The sequence below is a fragment of the Aegilops tauschii genome, chromosome 7, assembly GCF_002575655.3.
Source record: "Aegilops tauschii subsp. strangulata cultivar AL8/78 chromosome 7, Aet v6.0, whole genome shotgun sequence".
Classification (NCBI taxonomy): Eukaryota; Viridiplantae; Streptophyta; class Magnoliopsida; order Poales; family Poaceae; genus Aegilops; species Aegilops tauschii.
The window spans coordinates 609,274,607-609,285,890 of NC_053041.3; the positions used below are offsets into that span (position 1 = coordinate 609,274,607).

General features: G+C 44.2%; 1 protein-coding gene across 1 annotated transcript; it reads left to right on the forward strand.

Annotated features, from left to right (window-relative positions):
• Positions 1 to 2,601: 2,601 nt before the first annotated feature.
• LOC109785238 (transcription factor IBH1-like 1) lies at positions 2,602 to 3,486 on the forward strand. Its single transcript, XM_020343845.4, has one exon. It carries the CDS (start codon positions 2,708 to 2,710, stop codon positions 3,239 to 3,241), a length of 534 nt encoding a protein of 177 aa, XP_020199434.1. The 5' UTR covers positions 2,602 to 2,707; the 3' UTR covers positions 3,242 to 3,486.
• The last annotated feature ends 7,798 nt before the right edge of the window (positions 3,487 to 11,284 follow it).

The window sequence follows — 11,284 nt, forward strand, 5'->3', positions numbered from 1 at the left end:
GGTGACCGATAAGATTATGCCTTATCTTCACTCTTTATCATTTGGGCCGATTTATCACTCTGATAAGCAATTTATCAGGAATATTCCGATAAATCGGGTCTGTTCCTAACATTATGTTTGCAAAAACTGTGTTTATTTGTGTTTTGTGTACCCTGTTATGCAATATGTACTATTGTCCTATTTTGTTTGTCATTATACGAGGATTCAAAGGCTAGGAATCATGGTAACACTTGTATCCAATATTGTTTTGGTGTTGAATATAACATATTTTAGTGTTGGGAAGAATCTCTTTTTCCCGAATTAAATGGAGAAATTCAGGACCAATACGTTGTTGTATCGACGCAGATATTTCTCTTTCTAACCAACCTGGGATTTGCAAAAAATGGTCGATTAATAGTCGACCGATAAAATCGATTAACCGGCCGATTTCTGATTAATATCTAAGCCCCGGTTAACTGAGACGCTAATGATAAGTGATATCCTCAACATTGTTCCATTCTAAACAAAGAAAAATGGATACATACAAAATTTGATGGTAAAGATCTATTCGAAGTCCCGGCTTAAATAAAAACACCACTTACTTTCAAAAAAAGGATTCGGCATCCCAATACACACAGACCAAAAAACATGTACCCATCTGCATGAAGTTAGAAAAATAAACAAATGCATGTGATCATTGTTTGTTATCATAGTTTCAAATAACTATCATTCGTTCTGTATTATGATATCTGAAATTTAACCTCCTACGTTATGCATGTTATATAATTATGTTAATAATGATGAATCCAAATAATAGCTAGACCAAGAAGGCGGATGGGGTGATAACTAGTGCGATGAATTATTACTGCATTTATTTTTTCCTAGCTCCCGTTCACCACACAAGTGTATATATAGCTCACATCCACCTGATTTGTAATGATGACCTAGCAAGTAATAGAGTGAAGAAAGATACATATAGGTTATTCATCTCAAGTGAGCTAGCCACTATGGATATATTACTCCTCAAGAAAATTGTCCTCAACGAAATATAGAACGTACATTATAGCGCACACACACACACATTACTACAAATATGTTAGATTCGGGAGGTATTAGGAAAAGATTTGCTTGTAGCTGTTCATTATCTTGAACTGCATAGTCGGTTGCACCATTACTATATGGTCCCACGATGCACGAGACGAGTAGAGTTAGCAAGAGACTCCAGAATAAGAGGAACAAGACTCTTCTTGGGTCAGGGGGAAGTTTTTCTTACCAGTGTATGGGTGAGCACAAAGTATTAGCTATTAATTGGTTTAAAAACAAACTACCTGGCTTATCTCTACTAGTTTTTGTAAGAACTGGTTATGCCAAATATGGGCTAGCCAAATCATTAGTTGTAAACAAACTTTGCCCTACAATTGAACTCTTTGCAAACCTCGAGAAACATGAGTGCGGTGAGGATGCAATTTCGAATATTGTCAAGAAAAGTTGCACATATACACTTAGCCCTAATAAACATGTATATGCAATTTCAAAATAAAACGCATGAATATGTGTACCTCAAAAAACACACTAGTTATTTGGTCGTTTAAGACATACCAACATCGGAATGTCTTTTAAAGTCCTCCAGCTGTTCGAGCTAGCTGACCATATGGTCTACAACAGCGCAGTGCCCGTCACATGCACGTGGTCAACACATACCCATCTCGTTCGTGCTCCCCGCTTCCAAGTGCGCGCGTCTTGTCTGTACCTCTTCCCTCCCGGAGCTCCGACGTCTCCAACTTTCGAAAGCCATTTTTTCCGGTGCCGGTGACCACAGCACGGGAGCCAGCTCCATGATTATGTTTTGTTATCATCATCATTCACTTGAGACTTTGGAAGACCTTGTGGGCATCTCGTCTCATACTTGCCCATCATGTATTCATGCCTAGCAAAACAAACGACAACAGACAATGATAATACTTGTAGTAAACGCACATGCAAAGTGTGATGATGAGACGTTGAGATGTCAGCGTACCTGCAATGGTGGGCATGTGTCGTGTTGTATTATAACGCGCGTATATGGCCAAACTCTCTTTGTAACTTTTGAAGCCATTTCTGTGTGACCATGACACGTGCGGAGCCAGCTCATCACCAGCAATTATATTACCATCATGCGTTTGGGGTATATTAAGCTTGTGGACATCTGGCATTGTACTTGTCGGCTGTACATCCATACCTAGCATACGACAACATATCATCATCAACATCATTATCATGGAAGAATATGACAGGCCTTCATATATACATGCATGCCGAATTAAGGCGATACCACCATCATCATGGAAGAATATGAGCACGTCTAGCTGTGATATGAAGGCAATAACAACTAATGTCATGAGTATATGACTGTATGTGGTCGTATACATTTTGGCTTCAAGTCACCAGCATGCGGATCTGGCACTGCACAAAACGTTGTTATCGGCAACAACGACAAAAATCATGCGTGCATGTGTGGGAGATTATGATTCAGCTGCCGGTGACACAAGCATGTTACACCTATTATATGAAATATTTTTAGGCAAGGCGTCTTTTAGTGACACCACATCCACATGGATGCCGGAGACACTCATATTTAAGCAGCAGGAGCGCCCCTGTGTCTTGTGTCTGGTACCTATCCATCCATCGACATTACTTGCCACAGCAAGTACATCCCGTCTCTTCTCAAGCAAAACAAGATACAGAAGCCATGAAAGATCCTAACACCAGCACCAAGTCCTTCAAGCAGGCCTTCCTCAAGAACCTCCTCCTCGGCCTGCAGCTCCAGGCACACACGAGCACATCCTTCGGTAACGGCGCCATGAGCCTCCACGAGAGGAAGCGCGCCGTCAAGCCCTCCGTGGACGTCGCCATGGCGGCTGCGCACGGCGGTGGAGCGAGGTGGCCCAAGGCCATCTTGGCACCGGCGTCCAGCGCGTGCAAGGTACAGAGGTGCAGGAGGATCGTGAGGAGGTGGTGCCGCCGGAAGAGGTGCTCGGGGAGATCAGGCCGCGCCGGTGGTGGCGACGTTGCGGGGAGGCTGCTGAAGAGCAGGACCATGGCGCTGAGGGACGTGATACCGGGAGGCCGGAACTCCACCATCGATGAGGCCACTCTGTTACGCGAGGCCATGGACTACGCCGTGCACCTGCGCGCTCAGGTCGACGTGCTCCGCCAGTTCTCGGAAGCCGTGCAAACATCTAGCTCCAATGATTCTGACCGTGCACTTAGAAAGCAGGCATGATTAAGCACCAGGTGGTGGCTTTGGCAGTGCTTTTGCGGACAGAAAGACCTGGTCTCCATGATGATCAGGGAGACAGGGATATAGCTAGGCACTACATATTGCCAGGATTTTATCTTGTTCTTGCGAGAGGTCCTATCAGTGTATAGTGCTTTGGAGCTACTATAGCTAGTTGAGTGCGAAGACTGCACTCTTTGTTGATCAGCAGAGAGAAAAGGGGGCCCGGAATTATTTGTTGATCAGCAAAACTTTGTCTTGTCCAATAAGTAGTACTCCCTCCGTTCCAAAATATATGACCCAACTTTGTACTAAAGTTAGTACAAAGTTGGGTCATCTATTTTGGAACGGAGGGAGTATTTGAGTGTGTGAAAAGTTGCTTATTTGGATCGTGCGTGCATGTGCAGTTCGAATTCAAGTTCTGTTGTTGCATTAGTCAGAAAATCTGCAGAACCTGAAACTACTTGCAGAGCTCACTTATTCAAAGGAAAAGTTCACAGGTGTTGGTAAATAAGCTGCCAAATGAAAATGTAAGACAACAGGGTCAGTGTCTTTTCACAATGGAAACGAATGGTGAAATTTCTGAAATCCAAAAGTACATAAGCAGCTGGGAAATTAAGTCTAATAAAATTCACAGGGAAGAATGTAGCTAGTGACATAGCAGATTGTGCCAAAGCCTACTGTAAGAATATTGTACACATATATTCACATGCATACAGTATTAGTGCGCACACACAGGGACAGGGTCCTTCGTTGTCTGTCTCTGTTACTCCCTCTGTACACTAATGTAAAAACGTCTTATTAGTGTACTGAGGTAGTACTTTTTGCATCGACATCCGCACCATGTAACTTAACTACTACTATAACACAATGTCATCAGAACTAAGAAAAGCAACATTTCGTATTTGGAGTTTGGACCAACAAAAAGAATATACATTTTCTTCAACTCATAGTGCTACAGAATATGTTCAGTTGTTCATGCATAAGTTCAATCATCAACATGGCAAAGCAATGTATAACTATTTTTAGTAGTACCTGAAAAAAGATCATTGGAAAAAATGGCAACGTGCCTGAATCCAAATTTAATTAATTCAGTAACTATCAACAGCTGTGAGCCAGAATCCTTCAAGAAATTAGCTTTTCAACCATAATAAACATGCAAAAAAAAAGTAACTGCCTATCATATTAATGAGGGCCACATGTTCCATGTACAGAAATGTTGGGCAGAGAGCTCACCTTGGGTTGACCGGCATTCTAGTAGACCAAGACGTACTAGAAACTTGAGCCATTAAAACTTTGGAGGCACATACACATGGGTGATAGGTGAAAAGAGGAGCAAAAGGTTTAAAAATCTCATCATGTGCCCGCCTATGTAGGCCAATGGCCCAAGGCACACATTCATAACCCATCTTTGATGCAGTGAGACAAAATTACCATAGATTTTTTTTTTTTGAATTTCCAACCGGGGGGGGGGGGGGGGGGGGGGGGATTTCCCCACCTGAATTTTCATATATGTGGGCCCAAGCGCCCGAGTAAAACATCTGTCACCAGTACATTTTTACAAGCAGAGAGAGAGTGTGGGGGGGGGGGGGGGGGGGGGACAGGGGTGTAACATTAGGGGGTTAGGCACCCAAGCCACACATCAGCAGCCTGCTTAAGAGCGGCTGGGAGGCGAACACGGCAGAGAACGGCGTCCTCTCTACATAGTTGTAGCAGCTGGGGAAGCGATGGTGGCAAGCCCTGGAAGACGACCGCGTTGCGGTGTTTCCAAAGTTGCCAGCAGCATAGAAGCAGGAAGGTCGCCCCTGTCCGGGGGGTATCAAGCTCGGTGGCGAAATAAGGTGTAGCAGCTTGACAGAGGAGACCGTTGGAGCCGCCCCAACCGAGGCCCAGAACTGTCGAGCAAAGGGGCAGGCGAAGATGAGGTGGTCGGCCGTCTCTAGCGGGGCTGAGCAGATTGGGCACCCTGCCCTGGCAGACTCAACAATGTGTTTACGCAGCAGGACATCCCTCGTGTGTATCCGAGCCTGGACCAGGAGCCAAGTGAAGAAACGGACCCGGCTGGGGCATAGTTTGCCCAGACGAAGTCGACGAACGGTGCTCTCACTCCACCGAAGTGGCAGAGTTGGTAGAAGTGGCAAAATTACCATAGATGCAGATCAAACCAAGCACCTATGGCCAGTAAAAATGAGTGCAGCTTCTGTGTTTGTAAATTCTAGAGGATCCGCTAACATTGACTATGGTCTCTGGACTCTGGGGTTCCTAGTTGCAAGAATCCATGGAGGTTCAACAATGCATTTTCAGACAGAGCAATAGACTACAAGCACAGGTATTTACAAAGCAAAGGACGGAAAAGAACACAGGCAACTTCTGAATATATCATGATAACAGGAGCCTACATAACAAGCATGTACCAACTATCGACGGTGTTGGGGAACGTAGTAATTTCAAAAAAATCCTACGCACACGCAGGATCATGGTGATGCATAGCAACGAGAGGGGAGAGTGTGTCCACGTACCCTCGTAGACTGAAAGCGGAAGCGTTAGCACAACGCGGTTGATGTAGTCGTACGTCTTCACGATCCGACCGATCCAAGTACCGAACGCACGGCACCTCCGAGTTCAGCACACGTTCAGCTCGATGACGTCCCGCGAACTCCGATCCAGCAGAGCTTCACGGGAGAGTTCCGTCAGCACGACGGCGTGATGACGGTGATGATGTTGCTACCGACGCAGGGCTTCGCCTAAGCACCGCTACGATATGACCGAGGTGGATTATGGTGGAGGTGGGCACCGCACACAGCTGGGAGAGATCAACAGATCAACTTGTGTGTCTAGAGGTGCCCCCCTACCCCCGTATATAAAGGAGCAAGGGGGGAGGCCGGCCGGCCCTTGGGGCGCGCCAAGGAGGGGGGAGTCCTCCTCCTAGTAGGAGTAAGACTCCCCTTTCCTAGTCCAACTAGGAAGAGGGAAGGGGGAAGGAAAGAGAGGGAGAGGGAGAGGGAAAGAGGGGCCGCGCCCCCCTCCCCTAGTCCAATTCGGACTCCTCATGGGAGGGGGCGCGCCACCTCCTGGGCTGCTGCCCTCTCTCTCCCCTCAGGCCCACTAAGGCCCAATACTTCCCCGGGGGGTTCCGGTAACCCCTCCGGCACTCCGGTTTTCTCCGAAATCACCCGGAACACTTCCGGTGTCCGAATATAGTCGTCCAATATATCAATCTTTACGACTCGACAATTTCGAGACTCCCCGTCATGTCCGTGATCATATCCGGGACTCCGAACTGCCTTCGGTACATCAAAACACAAAAACTCATAATACCGATCGTCACCGAACTTTAAGCGTGCGGACCCTACGGGTTCGAGAACTATGTAGACATGACCGAGACACGTCTCCGGTCAATAACCAATAGCGGAACCTGGATTCTCATATTGGCTCCCACATATTCTACGAAGATCTTTATCGGTCAAACCGCATAACAACATACGTTGTTCCCTTTTTCATTGGTATGTTACTTGCCCGAGGTTCGATCGTCGGCATCTCAATACCTAGTTCAATCTCGTTACCGGCAAGTCTCTTTACTCGTTCCGTAATACATCATCCCGCAACTAACTCATTAGTTACAATGCTTGCAAGGCTTATAGTGATGTGTATTACCGAGTGGGCCTAGAGATACCTCTCAGACAATCAGAGTGACAAATCCTAATCTTGAAATACGCCGACTCAACAAGTACCTTCGGAGACACCTGTAGAGCACCTTTATAATCACCCAGTTACATTGTGACGTTTGGTAGCACACAAAGTGTTCCTCCGGTAAACGGGAGTTGCATAATCTCATAGCATAGGAACATGTATAAGTCATGAAGAAAGCAATAGCAACATACTAAACGATCAAGTGCTAAGCTAACGGAATGGGTCAAGTCAATCACATCATTCTCCTAATGATGTGATCCCGTTAATCAAATGACAACTCATGTCTATGGCTAGGAAACATAACCATCTTTGATCAACGAGCTAGTCAAGTAGAGGCATACTAGTGACACTCTGTTTGTCTATGTATTCACACATGTATCATGTTTCCGGTTAATAAAATTCTAGCATGAATAATAAACATTTATCATGATATAAGGAAATAAATAATAACTTTATTATTGCCTCTAGTGCATATTTCCTTCAGTCTCCCAATTGCACTAGAGTCAATAATCTAGATTACACAGTAATAATTCTAACACCCATGGAGCCTTGGTGTTGATCATGTTTTGCTCGTGGAAGAGTCTTAGTCAACGGGTCTGCAACATTCAGATCCATATGTATCTTGCAAATCTCTATGTCTCCCACCTGGACTTGATCCCGGATGGAGTTGAAGCGTCTCTTGATGTGCTTGGTTCTTTTGTGAAATCTGGATTCCTTTGCCAAGGCAATTGCACCAGTATTGTCACAAAAGATTTTCATTGGACCCGATGCACTAGGTATGACACCTAGATCGGATATGAACTCCTTCATCTAGACTCCTTCATTCGCTGCTTCTGAAGCAGCAATGTTGTCCGCTTCACACGTAGATCCCGCCATGACGCTTTGTTTAGAACTGCTCCAACTGATAGCTCCACCGTTCAATATAAATACGTATCCCGTTTGCGATTTAGAATCATCCGGATCAGTGTCAAAGCTTGCATCAACGTAACCATTTACGATGAACTCTTTGTCACCTCCATAAACGAGAAACATATCCTTAGTCCTTTTCAGGTATTTCAAGATGTTCTTGACCGTTGTCCAGTGATCCACTCCTGGATTACTTTGGTACCTCCCTGCTAAACTAATAGCAAGGCACACATCAGGTCTGGTACACATCATTCATACATGATAGAGCCGATGGCTGAAGCATAGGGAACATCTTTCATTTTCTCTCTATCTTCTGCAGTGGTCGGGCATTGAGTCTTATTCAACTTCACACCTTGTAACACAGGCAAGAACCCTTTCTTTGCCTGATCCATTTTGAACTTCTTCAAAACTTTGTCAAGGTATGTGCTTTGTGAAAGTCCAATTAAGCGTCTTGATCTATCTCTATAGATCTTGATGCCCAATATGTAAGCAGCTTCACCGAGGTCTTTCATTGAAAAACTCTTATTCAAGTATCCTTTTATGCTATCCAGAAATTCTACATCATTTCCAATCAACAATATGTCATCCACATATAATATTAGAAATGCTACAGAGCTCCCACTCACTTTCTTGTAAATACAGGCTTCTCTAAAAGTCTGTATAAAACCATATGCTTTGATCACACTATCAAAACGTTTATTCCAACTCCGAGAGGCTTGCACCAGTCCATAAATGGATCGCTGGAGCTTGCATACTTTGTTAGCACCCTTTGGATCGATAAAACCTTCAGGTTGCATCATATACAACTCTTCTTCCAGAAATCCATTCAGGAATGCACTCTTTACATCCATTCGCCAAATTCCATAATCATAAAATGCGGCAATTGCTAACATGATTCGGACAGACTTAAGCATCGCTACGGGTGAGAAGGTCTCATCGTAGTCAACTCCTTGAACTTGTCGAAAACCTTTCGCAACGAGTCGAGCTTTGTAGACAGTAACATTACCATCAGCGTCTGTCTTCTTCTTGAAGATCCATTTATTTTCGATGGCTTGCCGATCATCCGGCAAGTCAACAAAAGTCCATACTTTGTTCTCATACATGGATCCCATCTCAGATTTCATGGCCTCAAGCCATTTTGCAGAATCTGGGCTCATCATCGCTTCCTCATAGTTCGTAGGTTCGTCATGGTCTAGTAACATGACCTCCAAAACAGGATTACCGTACCACTCTAGTGCGGATCTTACTCTGGTTGACCTACGAGGTTCGGTAGTAACTTGATCTGAAGTTTCATGATCATCATCATTAACTTCCTTACTAATTGGTGTAGGTGTCACAGGAACCGGTTCCTGTGATGAACTACTTTCCAATAAGGGAGCAGGTACAGTTACCTCATCAAGTTCTACTTTCCTCCCACTCACTTCTTTCGAGAGAAACTCCTTCTCTAGAAAGGATCCAAATTTAGCAACAAAAGTCTTGCCTTCGGATCTGTGATAGAAGGTGTACCCAACAGTCCCCTTTGGGTATCCTATGAAGACACATTTCTCCGATTTGGGTTCGAGCTTATCAGGTTGAAGCTTTTTCACATAAGCATTGCAGCCCCAAACTATAAGAAACGACAACTTTGGTTTCTTGCCAAACCATAGTTCATAAGGCGTCGTCTCAACGGATTTAGATGGTGCCCTATTTAACATGAATGCAGCCGTCTCTAAAGCATAACCCCAAAATGATAGAGGTAAACCAGTAAGAGACATCATAGATCGCACCATATCTAGTAAAGTACGATTACGACGTTCGGACACACCATTACGCTGTGGTGTTCCGGGTGGCATGAGTTGCGAAACTATTCCGCATTGTTTCAAATGAAGACCAAACTCGTAACTCAAATATTCTCCTCCATGATCAGATCGTAGAAACTTTATTTTCTTGTTACGATGATTTTCTACTTCACTCTGAAATTCTTTGAACTTTTCAAATATTTCAGACTTATGTTTCATTAAGTAGATATACCCATATCTGCATAAATCGTCTGTGAAGGTTAGAAAATAACGATACCCGCCGCGAGCCTCACATTCATTGGACCACATACATCAGTATGTATGATTTCCAACAAATCTGTTGCTCGCTCCATAGTTCCGGAGAATAGCGTTTTAGTCATCTTGCCCATGAGGCATGGTTCGCAAGTAACAAGTGATTCCAAAAGTCCATCGGAATGGAGTTTCTTCATGCGCTTTACACCAATATGACCTAAACGGCAGTGCCACAAATAAGTTGCACTATCATTATCAACTCTGCATCTTTTGGCTTCAATAGTATGAATATGTGTATCACTACTATCGAGATTTAATATAAATAGAGCACACCTCAAGGGTGCATGACCATAAAAGATATTACTCATATAAATAGAACAACCATTATTCTCTGATTTAAATGAATAACCGTCTCACATCAAACAAGATCCAGATCTAATGTTCATGCTCAACGCTGGCACCAAATAACAATTATTTAGGTCTACAACTAATCCCGAAGGTAGATGTAGAGGTAGCGTGCCGACCGCGATCACATCGACTTTGGAACCATTTCCCACGCGCATCATCACCTCGTCCTTAGCCAATCTTTGCTTAATCCGTAGCCCCTGTTTCGAGTTGCAAATATTAGCAACAGAACCAGTATCAAATACCCAGGTGCTACTGCAAGCATTAGTAAGGTACACATCAATAACATGTATATCACATATACCTTTATTCACCTTGCCATCCTTCTTATCCGCCAAATACTTGGGGCAGTTCCGCTTCCAGTGACCAGTCTGCTTGCAGTAGAAGCACTCAGTCTCAGGCTTGGGTCCAGACTTGGGTTTCTTCTCCTGAACAGCAACTTGTTTGCCGTTCTTCTTGAAGTTCCCCTTCTTCTTCCCTTTGCCCTTTTTCTTGAAACTGGTGGTCTTGTTGACCATCAACACTTGATGCTCCTTCTTGATTTCTACCTTCGCAGCCTTTAGCATTGCGAAGAGCTCGAGAATCGTCTTATCCATCCCTTGCATGTTATAGTTCATCACGAAGCTCTTGTAGCTTGGTGGCAGTGATTGAAGAATTCTGTCAATAACACTATCATCCGGAAGATTAACTCCCAGTTGAATTAAGTGATTGTTATACCCAGACATTCTGAGTATATGCTCACTGACAGAACTATTCTCTTCCATCTTGCAGCTGTAGAACTTATTGGAGACTTCATATCTCTCAATCCGGGCATTTGCTTGAAATATTAACTTCAACTCCTGGAACATCTCATATGCTCCAGGACATTCAAAACGTCGTTGAAGTCCCGATTCTAAGCCGTAAAGCATGGCACACTGAACTATCAAGTAGTCATCAGCTTTGCTTTGCCAGACATTCATAACATCTAGTGTTTCTCCTGCAGCAGGTTTGGCACCTAGCGGTGCTTCCATGACGTAAT